Source organism: Idiotropiscis lumnitzeri, chromosome 14 (genome assembly GCF_059441095.1).
Source record: "Idiotropiscis lumnitzeri isolate Australia: NSW breed Sydney's pygmy pipehorse chromosome 14, RoL_Ilum_1.0, whole genome shotgun sequence".
Taxonomy (NCBI): Eukaryota; Metazoa; Chordata; class Actinopteri; order Syngnathiformes; family Syngnathidae; genus Idiotropiscis; species Idiotropiscis lumnitzeri.
In genome coordinates, this window is record NC_142404.1 from 9640877 (window position 1) to 9660432 (window position 19556).

The 19556-nt window shown below is 40.0% G+C and overlaps 3 protein-coding genes across 4 annotated transcripts; 2 read left to right on the forward strand and 1 right to left on the reverse strand.

The window, feature by feature from the left end:
• Positions 1–3366: 3366 nt before the first annotated feature.
• otc (ornithine transcarbamylase) lies at positions 3367–6390 on the forward strand. Its single transcript, XM_088314869.1, has 10 exons — positions 3367–3508; positions 3607–3745; positions 3834–3915; positions 4280–4367; positions 5029–5182; positions 5258–5380; positions 5638–5691; positions 5748–5897; positions 5994–6131; positions 6243–6390. Exons 1-10 carry the CDS (start codon positions 3426–3428, stop codon positions 6300–6302), a joined length of 1071 nt encoding a protein of 356 aa, XP_088170995.1. The 5' UTR covers positions 3367–3425; the 3' UTR covers positions 6303–6390.
• A 412-nt stretch (positions 6391–6802) lies between these two features.
• gabpa (GA binding protein transcription factor subunit alpha) lies at positions 6803–12975 on the reverse strand. Its single transcript, XM_088314868.1, has 10 exons — positions 12837–12975; positions 10381–10481; positions 10151–10298; positions 9836–9920; positions 9525–9749; positions 9111–9305; positions 8991–9047; positions 8777–8899; positions 8164–8356; positions 6803–7727 (listed from the first exon to the last, which is right to left on the reverse strand). Exons 2-10 carry the CDS (start codon positions 10455–10457, stop codon positions 7508–7510), a joined length of 1323 nt encoding a protein of 440 aa, XP_088170994.1. The 5' UTR covers positions 10458–10481; positions 12837–12975; the 3' UTR covers positions 6803–7507.
• A 1627-nt stretch (positions 12976–14602) lies between these two features.
• On the forward strand, positions 14603–18919 carry u2af1 (U2 small nuclear RNA auxiliary factor 1). Of its 2 annotated transcripts, XM_088314872.1 has the most exons (9): positions 14603–14734; positions 14806–14908; positions 16277–16364; positions 17081–17147; positions 17249–17298; positions 17388–17486; positions 17560–17693; positions 18319–18414; positions 18559–18919. In XM_088314872.1, the coding sequence occupies exons 2-9, from the start codon at positions 14865–14867 to the stop codon at positions 18689–18691; spliced, it is 711 nt and encodes a 236-aa protein (XP_088170998.1). In that variant the 5' UTR covers positions 14603–14734; positions 14806–14864; the 3' UTR covers positions 18692–18919. The 2 variants fall into 2 exon arrangements, with proteins under 2 accessions (XP_088170998.1, XP_088170997.1); XM_088314871.1 differs by having other exon boundaries at positions 14617–14908.
• The last annotated feature ends 637 nt before the right edge of the window (positions 18920–19556 follow it).

Consider the following 19556-nt stretch of genomic DNA (forward strand, 5'->3'; position numbering starts at 1 on the left):
CATTTAAGTTGATTTTTGTCTTGTCAGCAAATGTGAGCAGGCTCAAATGTTCTGTAATTACATGGCTTCAAACCACTTCCATGCATTTTTTTTTCCGTTTATTGGTCAGTTACCAAGTAAATACTGGATAAAGGTGTCGTATGTTACAGTCAACTTGCATTGTGGAAGAGTGGGGCAGTGACCGATCAGATCCAGAACATGACATTGCTGGTGAAAAAGCAACACTCATTTTATAACGTGAAATACTGCCACCTATAGGACTGGAGTATAATTTTGTCGCACACGACATCGCTACAGAAATACAGAAAACCTTCTCCTTTGTTTTTTGTGCTTCGACTTCGTCTTTTACAGAAATACGTTTTATTTTCCCCCACAGCTAATGGTGAGATGCGTGGTGGGTTTTTTTCCCTTGGTTTACCACGAGCGGATCATTTGTTGCCGTCGGCCTGAGTCAGCGGTCACCTTCCTCTCCCACAGAGGACTTGACAGTATCTCTCACTTTAGAGGCCTTCAAAACAGCGTTTGCGTATTGAAAAGGTTTTTATTGAGTTTCCTCCATCCTGGCCCGCCGTCACATCATTGTGTGAGTCTTTTATTATGGTGGAGCTCGGTTTGTGTGGCTTTCTGGGAATTTTGATTTTTGCTGGAACTGTCTTTTCAGTGAACCTCACGCTCATTATTTCATTTTGCTATTTTGGAGCATTTATGAGTTTGAATTCAGTTATATGCATCGCTGTTTTGACACTTTTGGATGAAAAAAAAGTTACTAAAACAAATACAATGGAACCCCCAACACAGAACTTAATCCCAAGGGATAATATCCAAATCCTCGTCTGAAAGAGGGCTTTTTTGCTGTTACTTTATCCTTATTCATTTCAAATGCATTATAACGCCAACGTTGGGGCTGAACCACCTATGTCACAATTTTGTGAATTTATTTTATTTTTTTTCACAAATCTATACTATTGGTCAGTCCGCATGTGTGTGTGGGGGTGTGCGTGCGTGTGTATGTGTGCGTGTGCGGGGGTGTGTAGGGGTGTGTGTGTGTGTGTTATTTGTTTATTTAACAAATCTTAAGTGTCATAAAAGGCTTTGCTGTCTTGGAAAATGCTATGTCAAAGGTTGAACAAACGTGCTGTTTTGGGGATTATGCGGAAAAGTGAAAAGTGTTGAGGTACAAAGATTTGACTTGATACCAGTGACCTTTTTTAAAAAACAGATATAGGGTATGTGTTTTTCATTGGTGTTTATGTGGGCAGGGGGGCATGTTACACCAGGCAACATTCAAACATTATCACTGTGTGTTCCGTTGATAAATCATATTATAGCTCATGTTGCAATTGTGGTCAGCACTTCTGCCTCACAGCTGTTCAGAGTACAAACCTTGTCTTGTGTGGATTTTACCCGTTTTCCTCCCACATTCCAAAAACATGCATGCTGGGTTCCCTGAAGACTCGGAAAACAAGATGGTTGCTCTTCTCAGATGGCTGTGCATAACATTTAAATTGTCCACAAGTTTGAATATGAGTGTGAATTCTGGTTTGTCTGCACCTGTATGTACGTATGGAGCGTGTGACTGGCTCAGACTGGTGACTGGGGTATACCCCACAATGCCCAAAACGAAGACACGCAATATACAGTATATTGCTCTTACTGTGCACTCAGACACTTTCCAATTCCAAACACTGAGTAAAATATGGTTGTTTAACACCACAGCCAGGTCATGAGGGGTTACTGAGTGTCACAATGTGACACATCTAAAGACGCTTTCACAGCCTGACTCATCACTGAGCAAGCATGCAAACTGACGGGAGGTGGCATGACTCCAGATGACTTCCAGTACATGGTGTGTCTGGCTTGTGTGTGTGCTCAGTCCTAGCTAAATCTTGGCAGAGGAAAGAGCAGCAACATAAGGCTGAAAAGACCAAATTCAGTTAAAGCGAAGTATTACCCATAGTGGAAAAAGCTATAAAGCATGTACTGTATGCTGAGATATGCACATTTCCTGGAAAACTTTCTCTTGTGAGAGGTTACTGTTGGAAGCTTCCTGCTGTGGAGCACACAAAATGTTTAAAAAAAAATGCAGTGGCAAATTCTGACACCCACCCAAAAAGATTGACAATTGCCCATAGATGCCATAATATGGTGGCAAAGCAGTTTTTCTATTTGACTAAACTTGTCTCCTCACTTCAACATAGTTCCTTGATACAAGTTAGTCCCAAATTAATATTTTACATTAAACATGGCTTAAACCTGAGCACAAAAATAGAAACTAGATGAGTTTTTCAGCGAAAACATAGAGGATAGATTCTCCACCCCCTAAAAAAATAAATCTGTGAACGTACGGGTGACGTCACAATTGACGACCCGCGAATGTGTAGTGTGTACTGTAATCTGTTCCAATGTCAAACTGCTCGGGTTTAAAAAAAAATCAAAAATCTGAAACCACGTTTTTATTTACTGAGTAATACAGTCGACTTTAAAGGTTCTCTTGTAATATAAGAAACCGTGGGCTCTATGAACAAAAATAACAGCTATCTCCCCTTGTCTGGCAGCCTTCTAAAGTGCTCCCTTCATGAGGTATAATGATAACGATAATGATGAGTGGTTGGTGTTAGCGGGACGCTGAGCTCCATCTCTTCAAATGGATGGACCGAACCTCCCTCGAAAACAGCAGGCAGTACATTACAGGCAACATTAAGCCCTGCTTTTCTTTTCTTTTCTTTTTGGTGCAACACTGCCCCCTTCTGGATGGAAAATGCCAAAGGAGCGCCCCGTTACAACGAATCCCTGTTTTCGACCCGTTTTAGGAACAAAAATAATAATAATTCTTTAAAACTGCCATTGAAATGTACAAGTGTATCTAATGAAGAGCTTGCTAAAACGTTCATTTCTGTTTTTACGTCTGTTCTCAGTAAAACAAGTCATGGCAATCTGCAAAGGTTGAATCAAAAGCAACTGGCATATTCTCATTTAGTGCCTTTTTTAGCATTTCTAATTTCTGAAATTTTCAAAAATGACCCAGAAAAGTATATTGATAATCTAATGATTATTATTTAATTATTCATTTATTTATTTATTTATTCGAGTAAAGCAAAGTAAGAAAAGAAAATAAGTGAAATTAAGAGTACACATTTCCCATGATCAGCCATTGTAACCAATCGAGAGTGACTCTTTTTTGGAGGAAAATAAAGACAATTTGGGGATAATCTTTTAAAAATAAAAGGCTGAAATCGAATTGAAACAAAGATTTAGTATTTTAAACCTTGTAAATGTTTGATTTGTATTGTAATTGTAATGATTTTTTTAGTCGTCAACCACACACAAAAAATCACGAAGCCACACCCACTTTTCAGGAGAGGGGTTCTCTCCCTGCCCATGAATCAGTCTACAGCACCACCACTCCCACATCTGGTAGTTTTGCAATGTATTTTAAACACTTTGCCTGTAAAAGTTTCCTTTCTCGATGTTCGAGGAACTTTAAAAACACACTTTTGCGTGGATTTAGGTAAGAACTCCGTGTATACGAGTGTGTGTGTGCGCGTGTATGTGTGTGAAATAAATGATCATTATTCGAGCCCAATACACTTTGCCTACCTTTCCCAGGGGTGGTGATGTAGTGAATTGCAGTGTGAGTTTGAAAGGTCGCAGCTGTCTGACACTAAAAGAATTCACTTCAGAAGAAATCAAGAAGCTATTGTGGGTTTCTGCTGATTTAAAACACCGCTTCAAGCATGAAAAACAGGTCCGAATGTACGCACTTGCTTTTGTTACAATGTCGCACACGTGGTGGTGCATTTAAGGAACACGTCTTCTCTCCTTTCTATTTATAGTATCTCCCACTTCTGCAAGGGAAGTCAATCGCAATGATATTTGAGAAGAGGAGCACCAGAACAAGAATGTCCACAGAAACAGGTGTCCTCCCATTCATGACCCCCCCCCCCCCCCGCCCCCTCCCCCCTCGCCCCCTCCCCCCTAACTGAGCAACCGTTCACACATTGGTGTCACTAAAACAACAAATCACACACTGATGCTGCTTAAATAGTCTGCTCAGCATTGCCGGACACAAAAGTACTGCTGAACAGGAAGCACACATGCACATTCTGTAAAAGAAAAGCTTTGCCACTGTTCTCGTTTTTTGTGCTTGCAGTGATTTAAGATAGCTACAAAAGAGGGTCAAACATATTAGAAACTGCTCTCACTATGATGTAGTGCAATGCAAGCTTCTAAAACAAAAAATAAATACATCAAGGTTGAATATGTTTTATTATGATTGTAGGCTTCGCTTTGCTGGGTGGACATCCTTGTTTCCTCACAGCCCAAGACATCCATCTGGGTGTGAATGAGAGTTGCACTGACACTGCGAGGTTAGTACCACTCGTATGCTGTCATCAGATTAAAAAATGATATGTAATTTTACTATTTATTCCAAAAAAAAATTCAAAAGGTTTGCCACACATTGTTCGTTTATTTCAAACACTTTTTTTATCTTATCGATTGGTCACATACTTGTCAGAAAATGGCCGGAATTTCTCACACATTTATTTTTTCACGGGTTTCTCATAGTTTTGCTGAGGTATTGCTGACGCAATTTTCTGAAAATTGTCATTTGTTTTGAATACATTTGTAATTCTTTAGCCTTACAAATTTGACACTTAGTAAATATGTCTCACATAAATTCCTGCCATTTGATTCATTTTGATTTTCCATAGATTACATCTTTTTGATTAATTTGTAACACATTTTTGAGGAACATTTTCTCATTTTTCTCTAAATAATTTTTAACAGCATCTTTAGAGCTTTCTCATACATTTCAACAAACCTCTCTTGCATTGGTGAAAAACGAATGCCCAAATACTCATGTGACTCAAATTAGATTCATACATTTTCTCATGCATTTCAACAAACTTCAAAATTGTCATGTTGGCAATGGCAATTGAATGGATGACTTTAACAGCTTCTTTGCTTTTCCCATCGTGATGATGTTATTTATTTCTTCACTTCCTTTGCTATTGTTTCCGACCACAGGGTTTTATCAGGAATGTGTGACATAATCTTAGCTCGGGTGCACAGTCACTCCACACTTGAGGAATTGGATAAGGAGTGTTCCATTCCTGTCATTAATGGACTGTCAGACCTCTACCACCCAATCCAGATTCTGGCCGACTTCTTGACCTTGCAGGTGCCTTCGAATCCCGCCTCTAATCTAAAATCAACTTTTACCTAAATCAGCTTCTACGTCAATGTCGACCTGCAGGAGCATTATGGGTCCCTCGCTGGACTTACAGTGAGCTGGATTGGAGATGGGAACAATGTCCTGCACTCGTTTATGATGGCTGCACCAAAATTGGGAGTGCACTTGAAGGTTGCTACCCCCAAGGTACTGGATTTATTGTTTTGCATGTTTGCTTTGTGCAAAGCCAAAAAGGCTGAATACAAGCGGTTGTGGAACACTGGTTGAATTCAGAATAATCGGTTCTTTTATCATAAAACTTTTATTAAATTTAGGCAGTGTTTAAAGCAATAGTTACGAGTGTAAAAAAAAAAAAAAAAAGTTAACCACTATAAAACATACTGTGAGGTATGCAGTTTGCATTAAATAGTAAATTGAATTCTGATTCTTATTTTTTTTTTCAGGGTTATGAGCCAGAACGGAACATAATTGAAGAGGCCGAGAGACTCTCGAAAAAGGTGTAGCTCCTTTTTTTTTTTTTAAGGTTCCTTCCAAACATTTATTTCTATTTCAGCACAGTACCCAGCTTGTGCTGACTTCCGAGCCGACAGAGGCGGCTCGCCACAGCGATGTTTTGGTGACTGACACCTGGGTGAGCATGGGGCAGGAGGAGGAGAAGCGAAAGAGACTTCAAGATTTCCGTGGTTACCAGATTACCATGCAGGTGAGATAAACATGGCTGTTTTATTTCCTCTTTCAAACAAAGCATTTAGTTTAACTTTTGTTTTGTCAACTCGTGCACCCTGTGTGTCATCTGCAGACAGGGAGTCTAGCTCGGGATGACTGGACTTTCTTGCACTGTCTTCCTCGCAAGAAGGAGGAGGTGGACGATGACGTTTTCTACTCGTCTCGTTCCCTCGTCTTCCCTGAGGCAGAGAATCGGAAGTGGACGATAATGGTGAGGAAAAGTATGGGTGGATTTTTGAGTGATTGGCTAATAATATTTAAATTAACAATAACAGCCTGGTGGCAGTTTGATTATCCCAGTTTAACGTCTCACTCTTTGTAGGGTTTGATGGTGTCGCTCCTGACTGACTATAAACCACATATGCCAATGCTCAAGTTTTAATGTCAAGTTTAGGCGGAGTCAAGAAATGTCCTCGACAAGTCTGCTGTGCCTTCTGAATTATACTTGAATTAAACTATACTGACCTCCTTGTGTGGCTGTTTTACTTTTAATATGTGACCCTCTGAAACATGTAGACATTTCTCAGTGATGGACAATAATATTGAATGGCATGGAGTCAGAATTTGATGATTGCATCATATCAAAATATTGAACATTTTCAGGAAATGTTCTACAATTTTCTCAACATATTTCTCACCCATCATTAAATGATTTTTTTCACATTTTTCCATATATACCTCCAATTTAAATGTTTAAAATTAATCACCTACATTTTTTTTACTTCCCCGTGTCTCATGAATATATATATATTCAGTTTATTATTAACTAATGTAAAAAAATACATATTTAGTTATTTTGTATGACCTACATGACTTTTGTAGACAGTAACATGTCTGGTAGGCCTGGAATGAACATTTTTTTTTTTAAAATAAAACTATAGGTGATCTTACAAACCTGGAGGGTTTTTTTATTCTGTAAAAAAAGGGGGAATTTTACAACAAATTATTTTTTATGGATAGAAAGCCTTTGTGTGGGGAATCCTTGTTGAAAAAGGTACTTTTTGGTCATGATATTGTAAACGCAAACAGCAGTGTAAAGAAAAGGGAAACAAAAAAATGCATTAGAAAATTAATTACAATTTGTTTTGGATTCCAAGAAGTTGTTAGCGGCTGCATTTCACATTATGACCAGGAGATGGCGACAGTGTGACACCAGAAGTCGATGTAGTGCTCTTAGGCCCGTTGCCATTAGAGGCTGTAGCTGTCCACAAAGTTTTTGTGCCCCAACAGCCCCTCCTTCACTGCTCTTGGTCTCGATTTTTTTTTTTCTGTAAAATGCCTCCCCCAAAATGCGCCAGTGTGGCTTCATGATGCATTTTTGGACTGACGTGATTAATACTCCCAAAAATACGGTGTGTGTACTGTTATACGTATCCAAATGTAAATATACATATACACATAGATCATCGCTACAGACCGGGAAGACATTATTTCAGTCACATTCAAAGCGTTCACTTGATGCCATGTCTCATATGTAACCTCTGACCACTTATAACAAAACCAAAAAAGCTGAAATAAAGTGTTCATCCACTCGGCTGTCAGCAAAGTTCATTGGGGCAGTTCATGGGTTCAAGCCTCCCTTGTCCTTCAGCTGTCTTTGTCTAGCGTGGTGGCGAGCGTCACTGTGGTGATGGGCTGCCCGATGCCATGCACTTGCACCCGCGACATCTTCTTCTGCTCACACTCCGCCACCAGGCTGTTGAGCTCTGCGGCGCTATAACCAATCAGGGTCCGCAGGTCGCACACAAACTTGTAGACGAAGCGCTTGCCCTGCACCTTGCTGATCATGTCGCCGTCGTAGTAATACCTGCAAGAAGCAGTGAGTGAAGATGACTCAGCATATTGCATATTTTCCGACAAATATCACGGCAGCTTTGCCACAATGTTCTTCGTTTTGTCTCTTTCGTTAAATCCGCATATGCTGCCTGCTTTTTTGTGGGCATTCTATTCAAATTTTTATTGGATGTTAGAGTTCTATGGCAAGTAAACTTCAATGCACTGTTTTTTTATACAAGGAAACCATACTCAGCATTTATACAATGGCACCTTTTTTAATTTCAAGAAAAAATAAACTTGATTTGTCTTAATATCGTTTCCATCTATACATTTGTAACAATTTTGTACCCCCCAAAATCATCATTTTTGATTTGATTTCAATTTTACAAAAATAATCCTGATTTATATTTTTTTCCATAATCGAGCAGCTCAATGTGCACACAAGCAATACTGCAGTACAAGCGTACCTGAGAGCTCTGCTGAGTTTCTCGTAGTTCATCGTGGGCTTGTTCTTCCGCTGGCCCCACTTTTGTGCCACTAGCTCGGGCTGGTTGAGTTTGAACTCGCCCTCCTCGCCCACCCAGGAAATGCAGTCCCTGGCGTCTTTGTCAGTCAGCAGCTCCAACAGGAACTGCCACAGCTGGATTTGACCGTTGTTGCCTGTCACAGAGGAGCAGTTCATTTTTTCATTTGCGTCATGTCTTCTGTGTTGGTTTCAACTTGTCTTTTTTTCCTTGAGCAATTGGCGCAATTCTTTTTGAGTGATGCCATCTCAGAAGTAGTGATTTAAATGGTACTTGTCTTTCTGTCCTGGCTGACATCATTATACACACACCACAACCTCAGATGTGTTTAGCCTAAACATGAAGAGATTCTTTGAACCCACTCATTCACACATCCTACTTTTTTTTAAAAACAATAGGGCGGCTAACTCCATTCTACACTCGTATGACAATTCAGATTTGCCATTAGTGTTAAGGGAAGTAAAGACAAATTCTATCCGAGTAGTAATAATAGCAGTATGAGAGTAGATTAGTATTAAATTTGGGTGTAATTGCGCTTGTGTGGGGCTGACCCAACCTGTGCGATTGCCGGGAGAACTGCGCTCCTCTCCGGAAATGCGGGGCGTTCTGGTTCCGCGGTTCTGCTTCAACACTTTAATGGCCGTGGGTGTGCTGACTTGGGCCGGGATTATCTGCACAGCTGAACAGCCACGGATCGAATTGTACGCTTATCAGAACAAACCAGCAGTGGAATAATCTTCCTATTGGTTTTAGACAAAGTCTCATCTTACGTTGATCAATGGTTACTGTGGCGTCCCCTCCGGACTGGTCCTGGCTCGCCAAAACATCTGAAATTCAAAATATGAACATCAGGATACGTCCCCAGCCAAATGAACGGAATCATGACTTACATTTGCGTAAAAGTTCCAGATGGCTCCAGAGGATCTCTCCATTGGGCACTTTCTGGAGGAACTCTTCTTGGCTAAATGCGCAGAGGTTTCGACCGGGGATGTGAATGCTCCCGATTTCCATTTCATCAATGTTGAATTCTTTCATCACCCACACAGCCCAGTGGATCGCCTGGTCGGCTGTCCAAAGGACAGGGTCTAAAAAAGAAAATTAAGAGAGTGAATACCGTTAGTAGGATTGTCACAGTACCAAAATTCTGACTTCAATACTATATTTGCATGAAGTACCTCAACACTGACTGTCTCACAACATAAGCAGTATTACGAGGAAAGATGCAATTGATCACAAACAGGTGTTAATTGTTTGGCCTTGGGAGAGGTACAGTCTGCCTTCCTCAGAGCGCTCTCATTCCTCACCATATGGTATGCCGAGTCGGACTTGCTCCTTTCGGTAGCCTTCCAGTGCAGCGGCCCAGCGCGTCACCTGCTCCGAGGTCTCGTCGGATAGGCCAGATCGCTCCACGGCGATGAGCTGACCCTCATCCACCAGGGTTCCCTCCTCACCCGACGCGTCCGGGTCGATCACCACTTCCACTGTCTCGACGGGCTTCACGATCTCCAAAATGTTTAGCTTCTCGTCGCCTAGATCATGGCGCAAAAGTATAACGCTGAGTTTGGCTTTTGCTTTTGGTGCTGTGGGACTTTGAAGGTTGTGGTCCGATCGTTACCTGGTTTGGTGATGAGCTGTAGGCTGACCTGCACTGTGCCATCTGTTTTGACACCCTGGTCAAAGAGGCTGTGATCCGGGTGCAACTACAAAGAAGAAAAGAACAGATGAGCCCCTTCACAACTGACAACACAGTAGATACAGCAGAACTCAACACAAGAAATCCCACTGTATTAGGCGTCCAATGTTGTTTACAATTTGGAGGCAGTGGTAGAACTAAAGTATTTTCATCTCTTTCTGGTCTTTTTTTTTTTTTTTTTTACAGCAGCCATTAGAGCGACCAATCTAAAATGAGGAGTTAAATATGTGGCGTTACCTGAATGTCCTGCAAGCATATTTCGTATGAATCCAGTGACATTTGGAGACGAGGCTCCAACAGCTTCTTCAAATTGCCGACCGGCTCATTGATGTCGATGTCTTGCTGAATCAGATCCGCCGCCATGATGGTCTGTTCCTCAATGGTCCTAGCAAGACAAGAGGGGTCAAATTTTAACAGTGAAGTGACAACGGCCGAAAATGACTGGAAAGAAATTCAAGTGTGCTCACCCTTCCTCCAAGCATGCTTGTTTGTCCCGTTCATCAATCTCGATCTCTATCATTTCGTCGGCTCCACCCTTGGACATTGTCGCTCAAAAAAGAGTGGCAAACTGCAGGAAAGTGGAGAGTAAAGGGACTTATTAAAATATTTTGTGTTGGATAGACTTTTTTACTTGATATCAGTGTGGCTTGTTGCTGGCAGCAATTCTAATAGTTATAGGAAATTTGTATGGGTACATCTTAATTCTGGCCACACGAAAGCCAGTTTGAGTACATCCGCAAAGGTTATTTGTTGTTTCTACATTTTGTCGACAAGGACCCATTTTTAAGAAAAAAAAAACAGGTCCCAGAGTGAAGAAATTTAAAATTGCTGCCCTTACATGTTTGTATGGACAACACAAATAGGTTATCTGGGACGATGAAGCCATTGTCACAGATCTGGCGTCTTGAGTACTAACCAACAACTACAATAATTGTAAACCACTGTGTCAGATATTTTGTGCTGCAAAGCAGAAATTCAACCTTGTTGTCAGTCCATACAAATGTATCCTTTATTACCCGTGACATATTCCCCCTATTGCCCAGCATGCATTTTCCATGAAAAAAACAAAACAAAAAAAAAACACACCTAGGTATTTAAAGAGTTGAATGTTTTGATTATTATACAAAAGGTCTTGCAGTGTCACTCAAACTGCTTTCTCCCCATTAATGCCAATGAAGGGGGCCTCATGTCAAACAGCAGGATATGAAATCTCAAAGTGCCACGATGTGGCAGGAATCTTCCATTTAGCAAATACATAAAAACAATAATTTAAAAAAATACAAATTGCAAAATAATGGCGTTAATTTTGATTTATGATTTTGTGCAAGTGTCAAAACAATTGCATGTCTTTTTAATATTGTGATTGTATACAGTGTAATGGATTTAATGAGTAGTAAGGATCATTTATGCACATGTATAAGCAGAGTTTGAAGGGCAACACATTAACTGTACAACCCACATGGTAGCTATGAAGTTTGTCTTCATAGCCGATGCATTTTTTTTTGTCTTCACCATTACGCAATAAGTGTATTTCTATGAGCTACCAACATTTGCTCCATTAGTCTGCTCTATCAACAAATATGTGGTAAAAAATATTTTAACATTGTTTATCATTGTTCCGAAACAAATTTTTGAAATCTTTTTGACAAGATTACATCTGCATTGAGTTACTATTATGTCCTAAAATGTTAAACCATTATTAACTATATTAAAACTGTGACTTCCAAACATGGCTGTCTCAGCTATCTGTTGAATGATATTGGTCAACCTCTTAAATCGTCTTTGATCATAAAGACGGTATTTTTTATGAAGGTCTTTGCTCTTAAAGTAGATGAAAGTGGTTTATGTATTCATAGTGTGTTGGAAAGGTTATGATTGGGTGAAATGTGTGAAATCCGAGGTGGCCGTGTCAGCCTCCACTACTTCTATAGTACTGTGCCGCCTGGGACAGTCAACTGCTAACGGCTAACGTTAGCACACTCGAGGGCGAGGCTTTGGCGTCTTAAGGCCAAACGCTAGGCCATCGTATACAAAACAAACAAAAAAGTGCCCTCCGAAATGTACACGTACGCGTTGCGAGGGTGGAGATGAATAAGACACGAACTAAACGTCAGGCCGAGCAAGTTACTCGTTGACGCCGAGAGTGAACAAAGTTAGCAACACATTTGCAAAGCGGCGCTGTCGGTCTTCGCGTGGGAGCGAGGCGGTCCTCGTTACACAACCTCGGGTCCACCGAAAGCACAAGAAACGCGTACGATTTCTCGAAACGCATGGGGTTTTGTACTTTTCAATAATAGGAGCGTTAAGTAGCACTTAGACTCTGAATGGGGAAAAGTTTGAGAAACGGAAATAGAATAAACGGAAACAAAACAGCATAGGGCAATGGAAAGGAGCCGGAAATCCTGGCAAAGGTTTACTTCGTTGAAAGACTTCCGAGAGGAGCCGTCTGGGCAGCACACGCGTTTTACGGCTACACCATTAAGTCCACGGAGATATTAAATCGAGATGAGATTTTTTTTAATGATACGATCGGTTTACGCTAACGGTTGATAGAAGGCGGCGAGGGGTTCGAACGATCCTTTATCATTCGGCGACGTGTATTACGCACTGTGTTTTGGAGCAGGGGTGCTAGGCTAACAGCGCTAGCGACATGGCTAACTTCCGTTTGGAAAAGTCGTGAAGCAATTTACCTTCTTCTATACCTTCATGATGCTAACACAGCTTGCTGGGCGTTCGTACAAACACAGGAGACTTTACCTTTTGAAACAGTAAGGCGGGCGGCCTGCGCGCTAGGCTAACGACTGCTAGCTCGCTAAGCTAGCGCAAAACAGCGGGAAGACGGCGAACACTAGCGGAGCTAACAAAATGGACTTTATTCCATTTCGTTTAGGAGCAACTCCAATCTTTTCAGAAACAACCATACCTCTTAAACGTGAAGCCTGGGACTTAAAATCTTGAAACGTGATCAGTTCGAGGCGCAAGGCTTGACTATTTCTCTCATCCGAGGCGAACTTTTTAGTCAACTACTACTACAACACAGTACACACACAAGAGAGGAGGGCGGGGACTAACTGGCATGACAGAAGTTACTTTTAAACTTGAGTGGGAAAAACAAAGGCACATTTTTGTTGTAGGGAGGTTGGCAATTTTTTTACCCAGCTTAGTGAGTGATATCGTATCTTTGTGAAAAAATCTTGTTTCATGTTAATAAATGAATATCATGTCATTTTTCATCATGTTATGGCAATATAGGATGCATTTTAGTAAGCAGCATGGACGGCAAGGAACGTCTTAATCTTTATGATACAATAATTTAAAAACTGTTGCTCGCACACTGTAACAAGTTCACCTTTCCATAGAACCTATCAATCTAATTAAAAAAAAAATCAAATTATTTTTTAATATAAATGCATGTGTTCCAATGACAAAATACCGTCTATATCACTTTTCAAGATACTCATGCATAATTTTTTTTAGTTTCCCAAGTGATACACAGTTGTACTTGTCTTAAAACACTTTTTCATTCTTTAGCTTTCCTCAGCATGAGATTTCAACATTGTTTTAGTGTTTTATTGTGTTGATGGATTTTATGTTACTAATTGTTTTAACTGCCTTTGTTTTATGTCTATTTTTTTACTTTAGCACTTTGTATGCAGTTGTGGTAGTTAAGTGTTCTATAAATTTGAGTTTATTATTCTCGAAAGAAAGTGAGTAATCTGGCAAAACAGTGATTTTTTTTAATTATTGATTTAAATTTAACTATAATGTATTTCAGAAGAGCACAATCATCAAAACTGAAATTAATAAAATAATGGAGTATTAATGTTTGTTGATTTTAAATTAGGAGACAGTGGGTTTTAAAAAATGTCATGCTAATATGCCCAAAAATTAAAAGTGATTATCTACCACAAGTTAGCTATGCATTTCGGGTACCACCCATTCCTTTCCTAATGCTCTGGTCTTCATGAGGGTCGCGGGCAAACTGATGTACACCCTGCACGGGTGACCAGTCAAGTGGAAGTCTCAGACAAACAACCATTGAGAGTCTTCAATTAACCTAATGTGCATATTTTGGAGATGAGAGAGGAAGTTCACGCAAGCAGGAGAACATGCAAGCTTCACTTATTTTCTCGATTGAGCTTCTCATGTGTGAACAAATGTATCAACTAAATAAATATTTTTATCTTTGCTCACCTGTGCGCCTGTATCTAATTCTTTACTGCAGTTAAATTGCTTTTGGAGAAACAAGGAAAACATGACTAAGTGGTAAATCCTTATACCCTCAGATATTTACATGGTACACATTTTGTGTATATGTCAGTTGAAATAATGCCATTTATTGTATATTAAAATTGCAAGTATCCAATAATTTTATATAAAATGTACATAGTTGTATGTAAGTGGATGTTTACAGATTTCCACATAAACTGTCCGAATTCCTCGCCTGCTACCTCCAATGGCTTAATTTGAAGACCACTTGACATAACTTCCATTGCGCCTTAACCGTCCGCTAATGTCCAATTGAAATTGTTGAACAATTTAGCAAAGTCCCTCAATTATACATACTCACAAAAACTCTTATTTTGAAAGACATTCTAGCCAGAAATGCACAGTTCCACATACAGTATTTTATTTTTTATTTTTTTTACTTTGAGCATTTAGTGTTTGTGAGGAACATGCAATACAAATGATTTAAGAGTGAATAGTCACGACTGACCACCCCGGCAATTTTGTTGAATTGTTTTGTTTGTTATTTGAAAGCGTTTCAACCTGCGTACCAAGTACAGTATGCAGGAATACACGTGGAAGGATTACATTTAGGTCATTGTTTCTCTTTGGATGCCAATCATTTTTGGCTTGAGAGAAAAATAAGACTATCTTTTATTGTGAAGGGGCATTAAGCGAAAGCGTGGTGTTGCTGGTGAGGCACACCGCACACGGGCTAGCCAAGATGGCGGAGTATTTGGCGTCGATTTTTGGGACGGAGAAAGACAAGTAAGCTATTTTATGAAAAATTCGTCGGATAGTAAAATCGACTCTTTCAGTTTAACGGCAACAGGTGCTCTTCGCTTTTATGCGTATGCTTTGGTACATCCTTAGAAGCGCTACATCGTTAGCGGCTAACTCTGTGTAGCGTTAGCTAGTTGGTTAGCTAGTCAGAAAATGCCGCGCTGCTAACATTTCTTGGCCTGCATCTCCAACATGTCGAGTAGTGTTGGAATACTTCCACGAGTTCACGTTACTCCTTAAAATGTTATTGCCTTAGTACATTGAGTCACCGAAATTGGTGCTTTTGCGGAATCGACATGTATGCTGCTGCATTCAAGTCAAGTCTTTGTTTGAATGAAATCGCCGTGAAGCATGCTATGTAGCATCTCGAACGACTTAGAATAGCAGTACAGCACATCAGACGTAACACGTTCCCCCAATAGCGATTTCAATTTGATCTTACTATTTTTTTTTTTAATTTGAGCTTTACTCTTGAAATAACATGTTGCCTAAAATCCACGTGATTTATTACTCATATTGCTGGTGGTCACTTTATTGCAGTCGATTTAATGAACAATATTCCCCTCCCTTTTTTTACACAGTAGGTTTTGTGTAATCCATGTAATTAATTGTTATTATTAGGTTTACAATTTTGTTTTGCGGTTCTGTTGCAGAGGTCACCAACCTTTTTTGAAATGGCGAGATAGATCTTGAGAACTGATTCTATTAATATAAAGTGCTGCCAATTTGATAAGCACTTCTGAAATAACAAATTAGTTATTTGCACCCATTCTTATATTCTAAAATAATTTCAATTTTTATTGAGGAAGCATAACGTTATACTGAAAATTGTTGAAAGTGATCACGCATCAAGCTTCTCCAGTGCATGGGCCCTTTCAGTCCTCAGACCTCAACCCCATTGAAATACCGTAGCATACAGAGGAGAGTGCAGAGGAAAAGAGTGATGTAGAGCAGCCCCAAAGGACCACAGGCTGCGAAAGAAGTCCTCTTCTAAATATAGCTAAACAGTAATGGGGCGTTGTGATTTCCTAGGAATGTTGTAACACTAATCAATTGAAATGGTAAACACTTCAGGACATGTTAAGAAACAAAGTGTTGCATATCGATATTCATCTGTTTCTGACCTTCTTAGGTCATTGTTAATTATTGTGTGAAATCATTAACAAGTTAAGTGTTTTTGCACAGATTAATTTAAGTTTATATACATAATATAACACTTCCCAACATCTCTGCAATGACATTTTGAAATGGACTTTTCTAGCGTTCTTTGGAATGTTGGTGACCGCTGCTCTATGGGTTGCAAGTCCTTAACTCACCTGAATGTTGGGCTTTCTCTTGTGTTTCTCTTTACAGAGTAAATTGCTCTTTTTATTTCAAAATTGGTGCCTGTCGACATGGTGACCGCTGTTCCAGATTGCACAATAAACCTACTTTCAGCCAGGTAAATTCCTCTTTTTATTTCCTGTAAATTCAATTTTGCATCAGATAAACCTGCATAATCTAATGAGATCGTATGCAAACATGATTTTCACTGAGTGATGATTTGATTTGAAATGTCTATTATTATGCTTGTAGTTGCAGCATTGTAGACCAGTTGTGCTGCATCTTGAGCTGTTTCTTTTCCTTTTAGCTTCATGTCAGGGTTGAAATATTATGATTCTCTGTGTATGATACAGGGCATTTCTACAACCACAATAATATAAAAAATATATATGCCTGTGAATGTTGTTATATTGGCTTTCCGCAAGTGTTGCTCCACCATTTGTGCTAAAAAACTTGATGCTGCATTGAACACAGCTTTACATCCCATTATTGACGCTATTTTTGCCAGCCTGTCGATGGCAATTTGCATTGTTTGTTAGCATTAAGCTGGCGGACTGTCATCATTGGTTAAACACAATTCTTTGTTTGGTTCAGCTTTCTGGTCAACTTCAAAAGGGAGTGGCAGCAAGCACTCGGAACAACTGAGAATAGTCTTTTATGAAAACCAAATATTTTATGTGGCATTTCCATTGGTTCTCATGAGATTGTGCAGGTGTTCCTAATGTCTACTGAGTGTCTAACTGTTAAGACAAAGGGTAAAGATTTAAAGTTGCCCGGCTGCCTCCATTTGAAATCATTATAAATCTCCCTGAATTTGTGCACATTGGTTTTCAGACCATCGCTCTCCTGAACATTTACCGCAACCCTCAGAACAGCGCGCAGTCTGCGGACGGCCTTACCTGTAAGCGTCTTAATATATATGTACAATAACTACAATCATTTTAATAAATACTGTAAAGTATTGGCATGTGCCTCGTTGTCATTCTCCATTTTGTCCACTAGGTGCCATCAGTGACATGGAAATGCAGGAGCACTATGATGAGTTTTTTGAGGTGATGTTTCCACATTGTTGCTTTTAAGTAGAACTAGTCCTCTAGTACACAGAAAATGGAGCCTGAATGTCTCCTTGGGATCCTCTTAGGAGGTCTTCACAGAAATGGAGGAGAAGTATGGCGAGGTGGAGGAAATGAACGTGTGCGACAACCTGGGTGACCACCTTGTGGGGAACGTATATGTAAAGGTGCGAGTCTGGGCTTCCTTTTTCTTTTATCCGTTGTATTTATTTATTTAACATTGTGATTGTTCCCTTGTAGTTCCGCTGTGAAGAGGATGCTGAGAAGGCTGTGATCGACCTGAACAATCGCTGGTTCAACGGGCAGCCCATCCATGCTGAGCTCTCTCCTGTCACAGACTTCAGGGAAGCTTGCTGCCGCCAGTATGAAATGGGGTGAGTGTGTGTGTGTTAAGATTTTTTTTTTTGTTATTTGTGTAACACCAACCGCACACTCACACACTCTCCCCTTTGGGCTTGTTCAGTTATCATCGGGGTTATGAATTTAGATTTGTCATTGTAGTTAGTTTGTATTTTGTTTTCACTTTTGGTAAAAAAAATTAAATAAAACCAATGACCTTTTTTTTGGTCATGTAACACACATTTCCACATGACAATCTCCGAGGTCCCAGGTTAGCCCAGTAAGTACCGAGACTTGTGAAATTTGACAAAGATGAAGTGAATATGATAGAGATATGAGTAATGCTTATGAATGAAGATGAAAAAAGACTTTCACTTTTACAAGGTCATTGTGTACTTGAGAAAAAGAATAGTGTTCAAGATAAAGGGATTAATTGGGCATAGGCTAATAGTTTTGAGCAGTTGAATAAATACAAAGTCTTGAAATCAGCGCATAATTGTTTTATAAATCTTGATTTCAATCTCAATCAAAAATAATTGTGATTATTTCTTCCCTTATAATCATTCACCACTATTCACTGATATATTTCGAGTGTGTGAAGTCGCTGTCCTCCTGACAGCTTGTATGTTTTCTGTGCTCTGAGTGTTCCTCTTTCCACAGGGAATGCACTCGAGGTGGCTTCTGCAATTTCATGCACCTGAAGCCCATCTCACGTGAGCTGAGGAGAGAGTTGTATGGACGTCGCCGGAAGGGAGGGTACGTTTACAAATGTATTACTTGTGCCAGATGCATGGTGTCGATGCTTTGCTGATTTGACTTTGTGTTGCTACAGAACTCAGCACATAAATCAATCCAAACTGTTGGAAGTGGTTGCTTATTTGTCCCTCCTCGTTCGTGTAGCCGTCACAGGTCCCGGTCACGTTCCAGAGAAAGGCGATCCCGCTCAAGGGACCGGGACAGAGGAGGCCGAGGAGGTGGACGAGACCACGATAGACGCCGCTCCAGAGACAGAGAGCGCTCAGGACGTTTCTGAACCACAAGCCACGACAATTTGCTTCCTTGTACCATTCTCACCAGTCGCCCCTCCCTTCTTTCTTTTTTTTTTTTTTTAAATTTTCTTCTTTTTTTTTTTAAAGTTCGTATGCTCCCGCTTGTATTGTAGGAAGAATTGAGTGGTGCCAGATATTGAAGCTGTGACGGCTGTAAGTAACTTGTTTTGTTCTGAAATGACTTTCACCCCATTAAAATTTTTATGTAATGAGGTGTGGTGTCTGGAATCTGTCTGCATATTTTTTTAGACTCTTTTATCAGTTTTAATAGAATATTAAGAATTGAATTTCATTTGTTCAATGATAGTACTGAACACTCGCCACGAGTGACCCATTTGAGTAGTGCGCCATCGAGGTGGGGGAGGAGGAGGTTCTAAGTAACTATGCTGTTTTAGGGACTCGAACAAAGTGCTTCTTGGTGATGCTGGCATTCTTATTGACTCATAGCTTTCCTTTGAACAATATTAGCTGATATACTAATGACCTGAACTGCATCAAACTGAAAATAGTTTGGTAGTATTTGATTGATTCTTAACTGCTCTGGGTCTAGCTGGAACAAATGACCCAGTATTCATAGCTGAAAGCGTGATATTGACACAACTGTGTGCTTTCACACAGTGACACGGCCTCCCACAATCTGATAATTAGATGTTGTAATATTTGTCAAACAGTGACAATCGATTGTGAATGATGCGACACTTAGGGTTTTTCTTTCTTTTTCCACCACCTCGCTCATTTACTTTCAGTCTCTGCTTTGACGCCATCAGAAAAGCAGAAGACGACAGACACGTGCAGTCATTTGATGACTACCAACCCCATGTGCGCGCGCGTTCGTGCGCGTGCATGCTG

Bases quoted from the DNA above. Each gene is read 5' to 3' on its own strand.
- otc (XM_088314869.1), top strand. From the start codon at position 3,426: ATGTATTTTAAACACTTTGCCTGTAAAAGTTTCCTTTCTCGATGTTCG. The intron at 4,368-5,028 runs GTTAGTACCACT...TTCCGACCACAG, and splicing joins AGTTGCACTGACACTGCGAG to GGTTTTATCAGGAATGTGTG. The intron at 5,692-5,747 runs GTGTAGCTCCTT...TTTCTATTTCAG, and splicing joins CCGAGAGACTCTCGAAAAAG to CACAGTACCCAGCTTGTGCT.
- gabpa (XM_088314868.1), bottom strand. From the start codon at position 10,457: ATGTCCAAGGGTGGAGCCGACGAAATGATAGAGATCGAGATTGATGAA. The intron at 9,306-9,524 runs GTGAGGAATGAG...TTTCTTTTTTAG, and splicing joins CCGACTCGGCATACCATATG to ACCCTGTCCTTTGGACAGCC. The intron at 7,728-8,163 runs GTACGCTTGTAC...TGCTTCTTGCAG, and splicing joins AAACTCAGCAGAGCTCTCAG to GTATTACTACGACGGCGACA.
- u2af1 (XM_088314872.1), top strand. From the start codon at position 14,865: ATGGCGGAGTATTTGGCGTCGATTTTTGGGACGGAGAAAGACAA. The intron at 14,909-16,276 runs GTAAGCTATTTT...TTCTCTTTACAG, and splicing joins TTTGGGACGGAGAAAGACAA to AGTAAATTGCTCTTTTTATT. The intron at 17,694-18,318 runs GTGAGTGTGTGT...CTCTTTCCACAG, and splicing joins TGCCGCCAGTATGAAATGGG to GGAATGCACTCGAGGTGGCT.